Source organism: Ictalurus furcatus, chromosome 16, assembly GCF_023375685.1.
Source record: "Ictalurus furcatus strain D&B chromosome 16, Billie_1.0, whole genome shotgun sequence".
Lineage (NCBI taxonomy): Eukaryota > Metazoa > Chordata > Actinopteri > Siluriformes > Ictaluridae > Ictalurus > Ictalurus furcatus.
In genome coordinates this window covers 18,036,161-18,055,959 of record NC_071270.1, presented here as the reverse complement: position 1 = coordinate 18,055,959, position 19,799 = coordinate 18,036,161, and the positions used below count along the sequence as shown (strand labels likewise).

The following is a 19,799-nucleotide window of genomic DNA, read 5'->3' as shown; positions in this document are numbered from 1 at the left end:
TGCATTCAGTTTAAAGATGAATAAAGTGTATTGATTTTCTAATAAATTGCTAAATGCCGGAGACATCTTAAGCTCAGCTTTGACAGAATCTGGGCTCTTCCTCAAGGACAGCTCTTTATGGCAGATTAAAGGCACACACAGGCGCGCACACACACATGCACTCACGCACACACAGCACTGAAGCGAATGTGAAATGCCCACACAGCTCTTACCTGAATGCTTATCTCCCTTTGAATGTCAATTTTACTTAAATCAGTTGTCTCTGAATCAGCTTAATGGAGCCGAGGCAAACAGAGAAGAAAGACTGTAGCTTGTGGTACTCTGAGGAGAGTGGATAAGGGAAGCAGAGGCCTATATATAAAAAAAAAGAGAGAAGGACCACAAAAAAGCTCTTACTACGTGCTATTGTTACGGAAATCAGCAGTAAGTGAAACATTGTGTCGCTGCATCACTGTAGCTGTATTGGCAATGCACTAGTGCAGAGTTCTAAATGAAATTCATTAACAAAATTAATGTCAGCACTTTAGCGAGTCACATGGTGTCACTCTCTTTTTCCAGTGCTGCTTCACGGAAGCCATCAGAGGTTAATGCATTTCTTCACAGTAATATCCATGCAGTGTGGAATATGCAGCAGTTGATTACAATAATTAAAAGTGTTGAATAAAATATGGCGATTTAAAATAAATAAATAAATAAATAAATATTTATATCCGCAAGTCCAGATCCTCACTCTCATAACTACACACTTTCCCTATTAGTTTCACTATCATTACTCAGTCATGAATAGTTACCGAATAATGAAAATTACTTTTATTATGAGTAACTGGGTAATAACTGAGACATGTGAGGTTTACAGCTATGATGTCATTACTATTGGGGATTTGTACCCGTCACACATCGACTCCTGGATCGGCAGTGGATCCTGATGTGAAAGTCCGCTCATTTAAACAAGACCTCTAGTTACTACACAATGATCTAATTGTTTTTTAAAAAAATTTAAAAAATGGAGATGATGTGTTCGAAAGAGAATGGACTCAACAGTTGTACCCTGTGTGAAACCTAAATCTAAAAAAAAGTGGGAAAACCCATATGAGCCAGTTATCTAGCTATCCTGCCTACTGATGTAATAAGATATTTAAAGGAAAACTCCATGGTGAAACATACTATGAATATGTTTATATTGAAATGTTTCTGATGCTAATTTGTTGGTTGAACAGTATGTTTATTGAAGAGGTGCGTTGTGTTGATGGTCCAAATCTGCGCTAATTTTGAAAAATTGCAAGCTCTTCAGAATATTGCGGAGTTTGCATTATTTTGTGTTCATTTCTGTGATCGCAAAATTGCTAAATCCTGGAAGGATTGAGAATATAATGTAGCTATAGCGTCGCTAATTAACAATGTACGTGATGACGTAATGGATAAGCATTGATCGTAGTATTCGCATGAATGTTGAGGTTTTGGCAGCTGATCTGTATGAGCGGAGTTTACAGATGAGGAGGTGAAGAGCTGGACAGACTAAAGGACTAAAGCACTGCTGCATCACTCTCTGTACAGTAGGTAGAGATGAAGCAGAGCCAAATCCCAAAAAAGAAATATTGGATGGTAATTACAAAAGAAGATCAATATACAAGTCATACAGGGTGAATAATTTGAGTATCAGAAACTCAGATTTATTGCCTTAATAACGACAAACATTCATCACTAGTTGGTTCATGCTAGTTATCATTCCTGGTTTTTCCTTTTATAAAGAAGGAAAATTGATATTCTATTAAATTACTAAAGACAAATGTTCATTTTCCCAGAACCACTTTATTAGTGTGCACATTCTAGCTGGTGTTTACACGAAGTACACTTGATGCAATGTGATTGGGTGTGTAATGATAATAGATGGAATTAAAATAGAGATAGCAGACATATAAATCCAAAGTTGATGGAAACAGATTGGTGCCAGAGATTATTTTATCAATTTAAGTATGCAATCTTCTGAAATCAAAGCCTGGTAGTATGAAAATGTCTAGATCCTGTACTGAGTATGAATGGTGTGTGTATATAACTCTTCACGTTTCTAACTAGTCTGCTGATGTTCTTTTCCAGCTCTCAGACTCAGGTCTGTACACCTGCTTGGCCTCCAGCTCAAGTGGAGAGACCTCATGGAGTGCCTTCTTAGACGTCAGAGGTTCTTATCTCAATTCAGCAGATGTCTTTTGCTAGAATATTCTATCATCCTCTTTTCTTACCCTCTCCTTCTTTTCCTGTCAGAGTCTGCCGAGCTCACGGACTCCGTATCCCACAACGTCACTGCTCTCCCGGGGCCACCTTCCAAGCCGGAGGTCACTGATGTCACCAAGAGCACTGTGTCTCTGTCATGGCGTCCTGGATCCGAGGATGCTTCCCTCATGTCTGCCTATGTCATAGAGGCCTTTGGGTATGTGTGTGCTGGCTGAATCTGGTCCTGGTACCCTGTACTCGGTGCCCTTCACACTCATGGCACAGATCTGGTTGGTTAACTGGGCACCAGGGTCGCCCTCAGTGAGTGCCAGTGGTGATGGATTCAGTGGCTTATTTATGAGGAAAGCGCTGGGGCTGTGCCATGCTTGAGCATCGGTGCCCAGTGTGTGATTTGGCTCGTTGTGTTTAGTCAATACTCAGCTGCCTAAGGCTTGTGCGGTACAGTGAAGTTTAATTGTAACTGTTTCTAGGTCATGAAAAGGGCTCAGTTTTGGGGAATGGAAAGTGATATTACCTTCAAGTCAGAAATTCTGTTTTTAGAGCAATGGATAGGGAATTTCATTGAATTCAACTTTTTTAGAGGAATAGTTTCGCAGAGAATCAAATTTGCACAATTTTCCACTTACACCAAATTCAGAGGATCAACAAAAGCACATTAGTCATATGTCTTAAATGTCTTTCTTTAGCTCGATACTGGACCAACAACAGCTAATTTAGTAATAGTTGTCTAGGTCACCAAAATCGCTTGTACCAGTTGGTGCTGCAGGTAGCATTGCTGTTTCACAGCTCCAGAGTGCTCAGTTCTATCCCGACCTCGGGTTGCTGTCTGTGGAATCTCGCATGTTCTCCCACATTGGTTTCCTCCAGATTCTCCAGTTTCATCCAGCCTCCTAAAACATGCCAATAGGACTGGTGTCCCATCCAGGGTGTATTCCTGCCTCATGTCCAGTGTTCTTGGGATAGATACCAGATGTACCCCGACCTAGACCAGTATAAATGGTTACTGAAGATTGAATGAATGATTGAATGAACATGCACAAATCTTCACACACTTGCCATATAAGTGCCATCACAAAATAAATACATAAAAATAAATAAATAAATAAGTAATGTTTTAAATAAACACCAAGCACAGAATGTACTTATAAATTTCAGTTGAACTTAAATTTACGGTAACTAGATTATTTTCCGCGTAACTTCCAGGCTACGTTAGCTTCTTGCATGTCTGTAGTGTATTAATCATGTGTAGAATGATACAGTACCACGATGAAAAAGCTGATCCTGCTTGTTCAAGATGGCAGCCTTTTTAATATTAAAGAAAGGCACTAGGAGGTCAGCTAGACTGAATGCGCTTGAGTAAAATACAGACATGTACAGGTATAATTTAAGCCATTACGTGTTTCCCTTGCAGTTCTGGCTTTATCTTTCACCCAAAACTTCAGTTACAGCATAGCTCCGTTAAGGAAAATGGTTACCTGCTTTCACAAGGACAAATACATCGATACGGTATATATGTTGTTTGTTTGAAGGTGTGTTTAAGTGTGGTTCTTTGTCTTTTTTTCTCTTTCTGGGTGGGGATCAGTGTCTTTTGTCCTTTTTCATTACACTGTACATAATATGATAAATCGTAATATGATTTAGAGAACCCAATCGACCTACTGGTATGTTTTTGAGAGATGGGAAGAATCTGGTGAACCCGTGAGACGTGCAGGACCTGGGAAGAACATGCAAAACTTCATGAATACGGTATCCCAAGCTTAAGAACAGACTCAGCTCTGGCGACAGTTGCATGTAGTCGCTTCGTTATCATACTCACCATAAATGTGAATGACTTAAGCCCCACCCTCTACTGTTTTCTATTGGCTGCTACATAGTTTCTGAATGTGAGCGTACGATCTGTCAAGAACTTTAACAGATTACAGAGGATGACTTCTACGCATCACCCTGTGTTTTTGATGGACACCAAAATGTCCTTGTGAACGCAGCCTATCGCTAGCTGAAGCAGCTTTGACTCGTTGCGTGAGATAATATTGTGTCAGAAAATCTTATTTTCCCTACAACAAAGCTTTTGAAAAAACGAATTTTCCGCACTTGAGATGCTGCATCAATAGCTTCAACCCATCTATAGCAAGGTGGTAGAAATAGGCATACTGCCCACAATAATATCAGCATAAAACCCCAGCGCATCTGCCTCAGGCAGCCATGTGAGACGTGTGTGTGCTGTTTTTTCCAAGCAGTGAGTTTATTGCGTCTCGTCTCTGTTTGCAGCCAGCTGGTGAGTAACAGCTGGCAGACTGTAGCCGATCACGTGAAGGACACGCAGTACACAGTCAGAGAGCTCCGACCGAACACCGTCTACGTCTTCATCATCAGAGCAGTGAACACGCAGGGGGTGGGAGACCCGAGTGCCATGTCCGAGCCTGTCCGCACCCAGGGTAACATACACTCTACCCATCTGGCACGGGCGTGTACATATGTTTTAATTCCATGATCTTTAGCTAAGACAGGTCTGTTCTGTGTTACTGTTGAATGGACACTGTTTTCTACTTATTGGTGCTCATATATTTGTTTTTTGTATGTGTGTGTGTGTGTGTGTGTGTGCGCACGCGTCAGACATCAGTCCAGCTATGCAGGGTGTCGATCACCGTCAAGTCCAGAAGGAGCTGGGTGATGTCATTGTCACTATGCACAACCCCATAGTGCTCAGCTCCACCTCTGTGCGGGTGACATGGGCGGTGAGTTTACCTTCAGCCTTATACAGTACCAAAAATGACTTTAAAATAAAAATGGAATATTCGTAAAGATATGCCACAGTGATTCATTTGCACTGGGTTATAATGTGGACCATTATCCTGAAAGACAATTTCTTTAAGAGTGTAATGATATTATACATGGCGCTGAGATGGGAACAGCCTCACGTCTCATCTTTGACAGGAAGCTCAACCTTTCTTTGTCTCTGCTTGCACCATCATTATGTTTTGAAATAGTATACCTACAAAATTGACTTGTATGGTAGAGTTACCTGATAAATTGACCAATGAGTATGGATAGATACAAGGTAGATTGGAACCTAACATTCACTATATACACTCTAATAATACACTTCATTCTTTATAGGTATATACCAGGTAGGTGTGCGTATCTGTTGCTATAAATATAATGCAGTGATATCAGAGATGTACACTATATAGACAAAATTTTCTGACAATCACACCCATATGTGAGCCTTTCCCTAAACCTTTTCCACAAAGCTGGAAGCACATAATTGTATAGAATGTCTTTGAAGCATTACAGTTTCCCTTCACTGGATCTAAGAGGCACAAACCTGTTCCAGCATGACAAAACATATGTGCACAAAGTGAGGTCCATAAAGACATAATTTGCCAAGGTTGGAGTGGACGATCTTGAGTGTGCTGCACAGAGCCCTGACCTCAACCCCACTGAACACCTTTGGGATGAACTGGAAAGCCGACTGCACCCCAGGCTCCCTCGCCCGTCATCAGTGCCTGACCTTACTAATGCTCTTGTGGTTGAGTGGGAACAAATTCACGCTCCAAAATCTAGTTGAAAGCCTCCCCAGAAGAGTGGAGGTTATTAGAGCAGTTATTAAGGGGGACTAAATCTGGAATGGAATGCTCCACAAAAACATATGGGTGTGATGGTATGTTATCCATAAACTTTTGGCCGTATAGTATACATGTAGATCCATGTGATGATCTGGTAACGCTTTACATTTACGGTTAACTACTATTATTTACCGCATTAGTTAACATTAATAAACCATATACATCAGCTTTATCAAGCAATAAGTAATGTTAAGATGTATAGTAACTGACGTTTGTTTCAATGTTAAAGAAATACACCTGCACTGACTAAAGTTTATTCACTAAAAATAACTCCCAGTTCGAATCCCAACTGTGTCACAGCCATCCATGGCTGGGAGCCAAGGGAGCAAAATTGGCTGTGCTCTCTGGGTGGGAAGGATGGTATTACTCTCTCTCCTGTCAATCACAGCACTTCTAGTCAATTGTGTGTTTCTGAGAGCTACTGTATGAGGAAGAGGGCCGATTTGAAAAGATGTGCTTGTCTGGCTTCAAACGTTAGCAGTTCGTCATTGATTATCTTCCAAAAAGCCAAAATGCCATGACTTGCACAGTAGCTTTCAAAATAAAATCGCAACCAACCGCAGTTCTGTGTGAAGTTTTGGACACTTTTCTGGGCTTGTGCTCAGTCGGCGGTTTGAGAAAATAAAGTGAAACCAGGTGGACAGAGAGCTCAGGGACAGCTGGTGTTTCACTAATCCCAGACCATTTAGGGTGATGTTTGAATTTGGACAAATGGTTTTCTGTATAACAAATAGATCACTGTTAGCTCTGCAAGCTGAACTCCTGCTTTCTGGAAGCTGCAGGCGGTCAGCTTTTTATCTGCTGCTCACTCGGCTTTTGCTTGGCAAAGTGTTCGAGCTGCCTTGTCACACACACGCACACACACACACACATACACACACACATGACTGTTTTACTATCGTTGTGAGGACCTTCCATTGAGACTATTTTTAATGCAGCTAATTAATCCTAAATATGCCTAAATAATGTTTTCTTTTTGGGGACTAGCAAAGTGTCCCCACAAGGTCAAAGCTGTCAGTTACTCCTATCATTGTGCATACATTTGGTCCCCACTAAGATGCCGACACACACACACACACACACACCATATGCTACTGTGCTATATTTGCTAAATGGCGATTTAATGCTCTTACTTGCTTGTACAGGGTTTTGCTTATCTGTCAGCCGGGTGACAGATGAGTACCATTATTGGAACTTGCTGCTAAAATGCCACAATTAAAAACATAAACATGAGCACAAATGATGTGGCAGTTCGATCTTTTTCCATGTCAGCAAGGTGTTATTGATTAGCAGGGGAAATCTCACAATTCGTTTTCAATGTTTCAATGGTCAACAATTCTTCATGCATCCTGCTGCAGCTTGATTTTTGGGTTCTCTAGCCCAGTGTTTCCCAACCGGGGTGCCGCGGCAACCCTGGGGCGCCGTGTAAAAATCCTTCAAACATTTCTAAAATGCTAAAATGTGTATGAAACATTTAATATATATGATAAATATCTGAGGTCTGAAATAATAACACAGACACAGAAATAATAAGACAGACACACACATGCATCATCATAATAATAATAATAATAATTATATATATATATATATATATACATATACATATATATATATATATATACATATATATATATACATTTATATATATATATATATATATACATATATATATATATATATATATATATATATATATATATATATATATATATATGTACACACACACACACAGTGGCAAGAAAAAGTATGTGAACCTTTTGGAATTTCATGGTTTTCTCCATAAATTTGTCAGAAAATGTGATCTGAGCTTCATCTAAGTCAAGGGTATTGACAAATATAATATGTCTAAAATATATTTTTTTTAAAAATTCAGATCTTTCATGTATTGAGAACAACCAAAAAACCTCATAGTGCTTGTGGAAAAAGTATGTGAACCCTTGAGATAATGACCTCAAAAAAGCTAATTGGAGTCAGGTTTTAGCACACCTGGAGTCTCGTTAAGAAAATGAGTTTGGAGGTGTGGACTACAGCTACTTTGACTAATAAAAACCCCTCAAACTTTTGGAGTTTGCTCTGCACAAGAAGCACACGCATATGTGAGCCATGCTTTGCCAAAAAGAGCTTTCAGAGGATCTACGATCAAGAATTGTTGATTTACATAAAGCTGGCAAGGGTTACAAAGTGATTTCAAAGACTTTAGAAATTTACCAGTCTACAGTTAGGCAAACATTCTACAAATGGAGACACTTTGGGACTGTTTCTACTCTTCCAAGAAGTGGGCACCCAGTCAAAATGACACCAAGAGCACAACGAAGACTCATCAGTGAGGTAAAGAAACAACCCCGAATGACAGCCAAAGATTTGAAGGCATCATTGGAACTGGCTAACATCTCTGTTCATGAGTCTATAATATGTAAAACATTGAACTAGCAGGGTATCTACGGCAGGACACCACGAAGGAAGCCACTGCTTACTAAAAAGAACATTACTGCACGCCTGAAGTTTGCAAAAGAGCACATTGACGCTCCACAGCGGTATGGGCAAAATGTTTTGTAGACTGATGAAACTAAGATTGAACTATTTGGCAAAAGCAAACAGCACTACATCTGGCATAGAAAGGGCATGGCATATCATCATGAAAACATCATCCCAACCGTAAAAAGTATGGTGGAGGAAACATCATGATTTGGGCCTGCTTTGCTGCATCAGGGCCTGTCCTGCTTGCAGTCATTGAGGGGAAGATGAATTCCCAAGTATATCAGACAATTCTTCAGGATAATGTGAGAATGTCTGTACGTCAGCTGAAACTGTGTAGAAGTTGGGTGATGCAACAGGACGACAACCCAAAACACCGGCGCAAGTCCACAACAGAATGGCTTCAGAAAAACACAATCCGCCTTTTGAAGTGGCCAAGTCAGAGCCCAGACCTCATCCCAATAGAGATGCTATGGAATGACTTGAAGAGAGCCATACACATGAGACGTCCAAAGAATATGACAGAACTAAAGCAGTTCTGCCAGGAAGAATGGGCTAAAATTCCTCCTGAACGATGTGCAGGTCTGATCCACAGCTATAGGAAGCGCCTGGTTGAGGTTATTGCTGCCAAGGGGGTTCAACCAGTTATTAATTCTAAGGGTTCACTTACTTTTTCCACTGCCATTTTGAATGATGAATGAGTGTGTTCAATAAAGACATGAGGAATCAGAATTTTTTTAGTGTTATTGTTTTCGACACATTATAATTGTCAATACCCTTGACTTTGATGAAGATCAGATCACATTTTATGACAAATTTCTGCAGAAAACCATGAAATTCCAAAAGGTTCACATACTTTTTCTTGCCACTGTATATATATATTATTCCCTCCCCCATGCTGACCTGTCAGCAGCACAGTATGCGTAATGTATGCGTGTGTTTTATGCTAATAATTAACGTGTGATAATGTGTGTGTGTGTAGTGCAAAAGAATATGGACAGATTTCTTCAAAGAAAAGCTCCAGATGCTTCTGGACCATCAACTTCATCCTCATGTAGCTAACGCTGTGTAGCATTCGTGTTTGTGTTTTCAAATTTTCAAAGGGTGCTGTGACTGAAAAAAGGTTGGGAAACGCTGCTCTAGCCTACATGATGATTTCGCCCCCCCCCCCCACCCACAACACCCCCGCAGTCATATGACTACTTGATTGTTTAAAAAAAAAAAAAGTTCTTCATTTCTGAAGACGATACATCTAAGAATCGATTGTTTTTCCCATCCCCTGATACTCATTTAAAATGTCATGATGCGTTTTTCCTCCCCCTGCTTGTTTTGCTGATGACAAAATCTGCAGTGCAAACTTTCATGAGCCGCTCTAGCTCCTGTTATTGTGCCACGAATGACTAAAACGTTATTTAGAAGCATTTGTCACTTTGTTTGCAAACCATCAAATCCATCACCAGTACATTAAGCAGCTAATGATCGAGGCAGCTGAAAGTCGACGCGTGAAAAGTTTCCGCCTCGCTAATGGCATATTACTCATTTAGTCTTACATAACACACCACAAAAATGACACTATTTGCCTTTTTTTATTATTTATTGCTGCTCCTGATCTTGTTCCTGCTTCTCGTACATACCTCCCTTGGTGCTTTGAGGCAAACCCTGCTTTACTGCCCTCCACCCAAAGGGCAGATCAATGCGTGCTGTTTGTTTATTAGGATGGGTATCTGCACTAAGTGAGGCTTTTAGATCTCGTACACATTTATGTAATGAAATACTCACACACCCATGTGTGCACGCACACACACACACACAGTTACATGAACATACCATGCTGATTTATTTGGCCTTGGCTGACGGTAAACAGCTACTTTATTTCAGCTGTAAAAGCTTGCGCTTGCTTCTACCCCTGTTAACAAGCCATTATGGTGAGTTATGTCCCCTCCCGTAACTGAACGAATACCACTGCACCTATCCATAGTCACGTGGGTTTTTGCGCTGGGACCATCTCATTGTGTTTAATGCACTTGCTTTGGGGAGGTTTGACAGAGCTACTGCAGTTCATTTGTCACAATTGCCTTTACTGCTAAATCACCCCCCCCATCCCGTTATCTGAAAACAATCAGCATGAGTGCGAGTATGAGTGTGGTGGTTGCTAATCCTGGCGCACTCCAGACAGCTGCGCTTTAGCAGAAAGGGCACTCATATTTGTTCTTTTCTCATTTCTTGGGTTCTTCTGTAGGTTGAGAAACCTTCCCAGTTCATCCAAGGATACCGTGTTCTGTACAGGCAAACTTCAGGCCTACCTTCTCCAGGAGCCTGGCAGATCCAGGACCTAAAGGCTCCACTGGAGCGTGATGTCACTTTACATGAACTCAAAAAGGGCGTGGTCTATGAGATAAAGGTTCGCCCTTTCTTCAACGAGTTCCAGGGAGCAGACAGCGAATCCATCACCGCACGCACTTTGGAAGAAGGTAAACATGCTCCAGAATTTAGGAAATTACACCGTGCACACATTTGTAGCTGTAGATAGTATGTTCACCATACGGGATATCTCTGTACTGAAAAAAGAACACTCAAAACTTATTTATAATGTCTGAGGGCAGTTGTTGGGACAGTTATTAAGTATTTATGTGAAGCAATTATTTTTAAAGAACGCCTCCATGAACGATTTGCTCAAAAGTATTTGTAAATTTTGCTCGATGTATGCAGTTATAGGAAAATAACCCAGGATGGGGCAGTGTGAAGTGGTTTGGTCTGAAGCGGAGTTACTATTGCCACGCCAGACTTGATTATTGTCCAACAACAGCACATTCCAAAGTCTTTTATTCTCCTTATACCACAGTGTAGGACCCTGGGGTGTGAGGGTATGGAGGAAGACTCGAGAGACAGGCAGAGACTTGACTGAGCTCCAAGCTCCAAGCTTTCAAAAACTCAGCAGAAAACAAACACTCGCGGCTTTCGCTCTCTCTCTCTCGCACTTGTGAGTTACAGGAGGTCGTGAAGGCACTATAATTCACACATAAGTAAACTCGGGCTAATAAGACACAGGTGAGAATCATCACGCATTACCTGCCGATTCGACCTGCCTCCTTTCCGTCCACAGCTGACGCTCGACCACGCCCCCTGCTGTCAAACAGCAGTTTGCGATCATTTTTAATGCCGTGTCATGCTTTCAGGTTGTGCGTCAAACCGAAATTCTGGTTAGACTGATATCTCAAGCATGACTGGTTGAACGTTTGTAGGCTTTGTATTGAATTATCATCGCAACCAGCAAATGCGCTCATTAGAATTTCGAATTGCTCCGAACAGGGTAGAGACTCGAGAATTCAACAGTGGTATAATTCATCCTTTCAGAAACAGGACTACTTTTTTCAATAAATTGTGGTGTCAATTTGAGGTATTCATTTGTGGTTATGGGTTACCAACATAGAGATATGGGTTTAATGGCACATATTTACCACAAAAACATTTTATTATTATTATTATTATTATTATTATTATTATTATGCCTTCTTTACAGATGCAATGATTAGAGCTTAGGCTGAAAAAATGCCTGACTGTTCCTTTAATAGTTACTGTTCCTGTGTATATGTGGGATTCTGTATTTGGTCATATTTGTTTCCGTCTGCTTGCGTACATTCTTTCATTATTCACTGGTTCTGACTGCATGTGTGAGTCCCTAAACATAAGGCCAATCACAATTTAAGCAGTTTGCCTGTGTAGCAGTGTAATCTAGTGAGAGGTGTGTGTCATCCAAATGCCATAGTAGGAGGCTCTGTCTCTGCTGATACACACTCTGGGACACACAGCGTTTCTCTTTGCTTTGACACACTCCATCTGAGATCCAAACCCCTGCCATCACCCTGCCTGCCATATTGTCTTCAAGCACCACCAGCCTGTTCAGTCTGCATCCTAATGTCCTCCTCTCTCTCAGCCCTCTCTCCTCTGCCTGTCTGTTTCTTCCTGTCTTTCTCCCTCTCTTCTCCCTCCCTGTTTTTTTCTTGCTCACTCTCTCGCTCTCATCCTCCTTCACGTCACTCTGGTTGCATTTTTGTCACTTATACACACACATGCGCACACATGCACACGCACACACACACACACACACACACAGTGATGGATATATTTATTGGAGATCACGCAGTTCATGTTGAGCTCCCATCCATTAGCACAATTAGTGCCACGGTGGCTTTGCTTTAATGAGTTCTGCAAATGTGCCTCTCTCCAGTGCCCTCGGAAAAAAAATAAAAAAATTCAAGCTGCTCAGAATGCCAGGAGCCAAATGATGACATACTCTAAACACTTCTTTTACATCAACATCCATGACAGAGAAATTGGTTTTTCCAGTCAAATTCAGTTATATGGTCATCGGGAAAGGCCACATGATTGGGTGTGTTTCAGTCCATTGATATCTGCAGTGTTGTTGTAAGGTTAAACACCAGCTAATACCCAGAATGCACCTGAGGGCTTGTAGTGTAATTGCTCGCTCTCTCTCTCTCTCTCTCTCTCTCTCTCTCTCTCTCTCTTTCTCTCTCTCTCTCTCTCTCCTTCTTTTTCTCCCGTACTCCTGTCTCTCGCTCCTTCCCCCCTTTTCTTGCATACTCTCTCTCGTATTCTCTTCCTTCCTCTTTCTCTTTTTCACTCATCCCCCCTTTCACCCTCTCTTCACTCTTCCTCCACACCTTTCTTTTTCTCACTCATCTTTTCTTTTTCTTCCTGTCGCTTTCTCTCTTTGTCTCTCTCTCACACACACCCTTTCGATTTCTCACCCCCCCTGGGGATGGAAACAGAGGGCAGTGTGTTGTGAGGTTGTCACAGTGTCACTTGGCAGAAGCCCTCCTCTCACACCACACCAGGTCACATTACTGCCAGTGATACATCATGGAGTCAGTGGGCTTATTAGCATCTCCTACATTACTGTACAATGGAATAGAGTACTTTCATCAAGCTCCGACACGCATAACGTGGTGCTTTAGCATTCACCGTGGCTGCCTGCCTATTAATATGAGTACAGCATCACGCCGAGAAGTTAAGCTTCCCATTGATCAGGAGCCATGCTTTACTGAGTGTCAGCCAGGACATCCCCACCGGCTGCCTTGTCATGCCGCATAACCCGATTAGAACTGTTAAACACACTGCTGATAAACAAATGCCAGGGTTTTGTTTGATGTAAAGAAGCTTACTGTTGTAGGTTACATAGAAATGATTTGCAAGTACAAAGAAGGCTAAGCTCAGACACACTACAGTCATTTCTTTAGTGGCTGTCGCAATCATGAAGAGTAACTAAATTATAAACACTAAAATAAGGCCAGATATAGTTTTGCATTGTCATGATTATCGACACGGAGTGCCATAATTATGAACAGAAGTGGAGTTAAGAAGTATATATATGGCAACACTATGAAGATTTACATTCCGATTTACATTAGACACACCATAAACTCTGTCATCTGATTCACACTGATAAAACACCATCACTAATCCACGTGAATTGGGGTTGAAATTGTGATAGGACTAGGGACAAGTTGATAGTCCATAGAGCAGGGGTGTCCAATCTTATCCGGAAAGGGCCAGTGTGGGTGCAGGTTTTCATTCCAACCAAGCAAGAGCCACACCTGATTCCACCTGTTTAATCAGTTGATCTTGGCTTTCAATAGACTCAGGTGTGGCTTCTGCTTGGTTGGAATGAAAACCTGCACCCACACCGGCCCTTTCCGGATAAGATTGGACACCCTTGATCTAGAGTATCTACTCCGGCGCTAGAAACTGGACCAACCAAATAAGGTGAAAGAAAAATGGAATTGAATTGACTTTGACTATCCATAAAAAGTGTTAATGAGTATATTTGTCCAAAAGTGTGATTAGTGATGTCTTTTCTAAGTTGTATTGCAGTATGCACTCAATGGCTATTTTTGTGGTCAGAAATGACTTCTTCTGTGATTATGTAGGCAGAGTGGCAGAAAGATGGTTTCAGATTTGAAATCTGCTCATACAGTGAAATCAAACACAAGTGCAAAAAGGCACTTGCATAACCGTCTCTTGAAAACTCTTACAAACTTGAGGATAAAATGATCTTTTCCTGACTAAATAGTCTTGTTCCATTTCCTAGGTTTTTAACGTCAGATCACTTCAACATTAATAGGCTATTTTATCTGACTGTGTATTAATTAAGTACCACGGCCTGAATTATTTTATCCGTACCAAATAATAAACAACTCAGTTGTGAAATGTGAATCAGGTTACGCGTCATTATGCATAGAACATCATTTAATTAATAGAATCAATAAAAGGGCTTAGAAAGCTAATTAAGTATTAGACGAACCAAATTTATTGCAACTATAGAGACGAGAAATAAGACTGTTTAAACAATGCTTGATTAGAATGAGGGTGAATGAGGAGGCCGGCTTTCAAGTAGAAATGTTTTTTTTTAATTCCTTTGTAAAACTTACATCTGTTCGAATCCCATCTCCGCCCTGTGTATGGAGTTTGCATGTTCTCCCTGTGATTCGAGGTTTCCTCCCAGTATTCCAGTTTCCTCCTCCAGTGCAAAGATATGTGCTGTAGGCTGATTGGCATTTCCAAATTGTCCATAGTGTGTGAATGGGTGTGCGATTGTGCGCTGCAGTGGGTTGGCATCTCATCCAGGGTGCCCCCCGCCTTGTGGCCCGAGTTCCCTGGGATAGGCTCCAGGCTCCCCAGTGATCCTGTGTGGGATAAGCGGTATGGAAAATGGATGGATGGATGGATGAACACTCACCAGCCACCTTAATTATAATCATGCAGATACAGGTCCAGAGATTCACAAGACTTAGTGATGTTTTTCCAGTGAGCCTGAGATTCCTGTTCTTGGCTGACCTAAGTGGAACCCAATGTGGTCTTCTGTTGTAGCCCATACACCACAACATTCAGTGTGTTATACATTTGGAGATGCTTTTCTGCTCACCGTGGTTGGAAAGAGTGATTATTTGAGCTACTGTAGCCTTCCTGTTAGCTTGAATCAGTCTGGCCATTCTCCTCTGAACCTCTCTAATCAAAAAGGTGTTCCTATCCACAGAAGCACCGCTCGCTGCATGGTTTTTTTTGTTTTTCGCCCCATTCTGTGCAAACCCTTGAGACTCTTGTGCATGAAAATCACAGGAGCTCAGCAGTTTCTGAAATACTCAAACCAGCCAGTCTGACACCAACAACCATGCCACGTTGAAGTTACTTGGATCACATTTTCCCCGACTCTGATGCTTGCCGTGAACATTAACTGTAGCTGAATAATACACTGAATACACTGCATTGCTGCCATATGATTGGATAATTGCATGAAGTGACCAGGTGTACAGGTGTTCCTATTAAAGTGGCAGGTGAGTGTATATTTGAGATATATTAGCTCCACAAATATTAGATTTCCTCGGATGTGAGGTTTTTCCACAGCAATTTAATGAGCCAGCATGACTGGTGCAAAAATATTTGTTCCTTATCACAAAGATAGAGCCCAGAGAGAGTATTAACTGAGAGATATTTAACAGGAAGTGAGTGTAATATCAGGATGCACTCCAGGAAAGAGAGGAAAGGGGAAAAAAAAAAAACTGTCAGTGGGAAAAGAAAAGCAGAGAAGCCTGGGGGGAAAGAGGGAGAAGAGCGATATGTAGAGGACGATAGAGGATAGGGGATAGAGGGGGTGGGGGGAGGTAATTGCCGTGAGTGCGTTGACTCAGAGCTGTATCCGGTTTGGCTGATGCAGAGTGTGTGTGCTCTGTGAAGTGTGGGCTCTGATAGCAATGGCAGCGATGCAGGACTAACAAAGTCAGGATTAGGGCTCAGAGACGGTCACACCTCATCTCCTGTTGCTTTTTATACGCCACATCGTCATGCACGGCATCCAAAAAAATAAAATAAAATAAACTTGCGCTTTTCATCAGAAATTATCTCTTTGAAACAGTACGTCGAGACGCAGCGTAGTCATGTACGTATTTATCTGTGTAAATGTGCAAAATTATATACAGTACATCTATGTAGGGATGGTGTGACATTTGAAAGCACTGTGCATGCTTCATGTATATTTGTAGCTCAGGGTAAGCCAAAAAGTCTCGATGTGGCACAGTAGCTGTTTTCTCCAACAGGGTTTATTATAGTCAAAGGGCAATAGTTTGCTCAGATGTTTGGGTCATTTAAGAAAGCCATTAAAAATCCATTTGGATTCCTGGAGGCTTTTGTGTGTGTGTGTGGGGTGGGGAGGTGTTGGGTTTGTGTGTGTGTGTGTGTGTGTGTGCTGTAATGAGGACAATGATCAGTGATAAGCATTGTACTGGGCAGCCCCCAGTGCTCCTCCACAGCAGGTGACGGTGCTGATGGTAGGCAGTGAGAACAGCACATCTATCAGCATTTCCTGGGACCCGCCACCCACCGAACACCAGAACGGCATCATCCAGGAATACAAGGTACTGTTCATTTAAAGAAAAGTGTCAAAGTTCAGTTGTAATCACACTCAGGGCCATATTCAACGACCCATGTTGTTTCAATATGTATGCAGGGAAAGTTACTTGTATTTAAAGTTGGGTTAAGCAGATGCTTCAGTCAGTTTGCTGAGCTTCCCATTCAGATTATGCAAATCACCTGTGCATTGTTCAGGCCTCTGAGATTGCCAGAATTTTCTTGCCTAGAAGCATCTGAGACAAGGGCTGCATCCGAAATCGCGTACTGTACTACCTTATTACACAGTAGGCGAAAAACAGTACAGCAGAGGCGTAGTATGTAGAAGGGTTGAATTCTCAGTAGGCGAGAAACAGTAGGAGAAATACCCGGATGGCATACTGCTTCCGGCAAGATTTTGCAGCATGCAACCGATGGACACTACGCGATTCAAAAATCCCATAATGCAACAGATTGGTTCTAATGAGCTCAGAAAGAAAATGGCGCAAGACAGCAGTTCGGCGCTTTTAACTATTGACCCTTGGTTAAACTGGACTTGTTTAACAATACCCGAATAAACTTGTTGAAGGTTTAAACAAGAAAACAGTTGTCAAAGCGTTTCGAAACTTTTTGATCTCCATCATGCCTTATCCGGCCAAGCTAAGGGTAACGAATTTACCTCAGCATGTTAACCCCGCCCACATTAAATTACTTATTCGGTTAACTTTCCTGATGTGTATTTTGCCGTTAGTGCGGTTGCATTAATCCGGTGCTTCCTTTAAGATTTTTGTGCTTATGATGAAGTTGAAGGTCACATGACAATGCCAACATGGCGGATGTAGTATGTCCGGGATTGTATTCATACTACACACACACACACATACCGATTAGTACATATCACAGTACATGATTTCAGACGCACCCAAGGTTTTCAGTAGCTTCTAGACGACAAGCATTAGCTTCACGTGCGAAAATTTCTATTTCTGGGATAGAAAATGACGATTGAAGGACTTTTATTTCTTCCCTTTGCTGTCAATTGTAATATGATATAAGAGCAAGAGACAGTTTAAAAATGATAAATATAAAAGACTAATACAACGATATATGATTGAAAACATGGCAAGCATTGAAATAAACAGCAAATATACATTTAATAGGAATCTATAATATATTGTGAATATATTCCTGCTTGAATAGTCCTAGTTATAGTTATCACTATAATTGCTGCAATTTTTTATTTTTATTTTCATGTCACATTATGGCTTCCTCCCTCATTATTTGGACGCTTATAAAATAGCACTTGATCTAGCACATTCTATTATACTGTATTTTTTTATTATTATTATTATTATTATTATTATTATCCCATGCCAACTCGGGCACCCAACGTAATGAAGCCATGAGCTACTAAATTGAGGTAATAAAAATCTTAATGTGTGTGCATTATATACCATAGGGCTTTTTTGTACACCTATAATAAACTATTTTTGAGTTGTGAAATTAATATAATGACGATGTGTTTGTTAATTTAATTTAATGATTTATTTACCCCCAGTGTTCCTATCATGTCCAAATGATTTGTGTGTTTATTTTCATAACTATGCTTATATACTTTGCTAGTAATTTAGGTGAAAATCTGAAATACTGAATATTTAAATATCAAATTTGGCAGTTGATATAAAAATCATAAAAGCTGGTATGGCTTCAAAGTAACCTCCATTGGAAGTATTGATCAAAACACAAGGGTTAAGACTTTTTCTCCATCTTGGTAAGTTCATCTGGAACTCTTTCTGAATGCATGCACTCTGTTTCTGTGTGCTGTCACTCATTTCCCTCATTCCTTTCCCTCTTGTTCTCCGTCCTCTCGGGTGTTAGATCTGGTGTCTGGGAAACGAAAGCCGCTTCCACGTGAACAAGACGGTGGACGCTGCTATTCGCTCGGTGGTGGTCGGGGGTCTGCAGGCAGGCGTGCAGTACAGGGTGGAGGTGGCAGCGGGTACCAGCGCAGGCGTCGGGGTGAAGAGCGAGCCACAGCCTATTGTGATCGGTGAGACCGAGTGACGGAATGTTATTTCGTTCTAACTGGAGTTGATTTATTAAATCATAACATTTTTCTTCTCAATTTTTCTTCTATAACATGAGCGAAACAGATTCAGTGTTTTTGCTCCATGGGAGGGGAAGGTGAAATAGGAAACATATTTTTTTGGTTGATATAATTTTTCCCCCCAGTGCATGGTGATGGAGTCAGATGATTTTGAGATCATCTTCAGATTCTTAGCAAATGTCATTGCTTTGTGATGGAAGGTAGAAAAAAACGAGAATTTTTCATTTTAAGTGATTTGTACTGATGAATCATAGGCAGGTCTGGACCAGAGACATGAATTAACTATGTGAAGAGAATTACTGATATAAATGTATTTGTTACCTATAAAATAAACAACAATGATAAAAGGAAGAAGGGGGAGAAGGAGAGTAAAAGAAAGAAAGAAAGAAAGAGTGTACAATTCACCAGTTGTTTCTACGTCATGACAGAATGAAAAGCCATCTCACATTATCGAGGGTGTGCTGCTGGACCGAACAAACATAATCATTACTAAACGGAGGCTCAGATAATGATTTCTAAATTTGTCATGCTTTACTGAAAGACTGAAAGAAAAAGAGGGGAAAAAAACAATAGCATTGGAGATTATGTACCACCCTGTGAGTTTACTTTTCAAAGCCGAGCTCTTTTTTTAAAAATTTTTTTTAAACAAGCCGTGATATAAAAATCGATAAGATTTTCATTTAATACACTGTCCAGTGTCGTTCGGCAGAACACTGTCGGCCGTATCAATAACGCTCTCCAATAAACGCAGCCATTGCTAACATAGCGGACTGTCTTATTGCTGCGGCTTATCACCTTATCACATTTTATCAAGCTCGCTGATGTATGAGGCCAGATAAATACAGCCAGAATCAATACTATCGACGTGCCGCGCTCTCCCCTTTTTCCATGGCTTTTGACTGCTGGGGCCAGAAACACTCGCCTGCAGCCAACCGAGAAGGCTGTGCTGCGAGGCCTTAATG

The 19,799-nt window shown here is 41.1% G+C and overlaps 1 protein-coding gene across 1 annotated transcript in view; it reads left to right on the top strand.

Moving 5' to 3' along the window:
* Positions 1-19,799, top strand: part of LOC128620709 (roundabout homolog 2-like) — a 35,593-nt gene that overhangs the window by 7,011 nt on the left and 8,783 nt on the right. Inside the window, exons 4-10 of the mRNA XM_053645953.1 lie at positions 2,095-2,176; positions 2,260-2,425; positions 4,498-4,664; positions 4,843-4,964; positions 10,573-10,804; positions 16,638-16,762; positions 18,609-18,780. Coding sequence (XP_053501928.1) covers positions 2,095-2,176; positions 2,260-2,425; positions 4,498-4,664; positions 4,843-4,964; positions 10,573-10,804; positions 16,638-16,762; positions 18,609-18,780 — 1,066 coding nt within the window. The remainder of the gene's footprint in view (positions 1-2,094; positions 2,177-2,259; positions 2,426-4,497; positions 4,665-4,842; positions 4,965-10,572; positions 10,805-16,637; positions 16,763-18,608; positions 18,781-19,799) is intronic.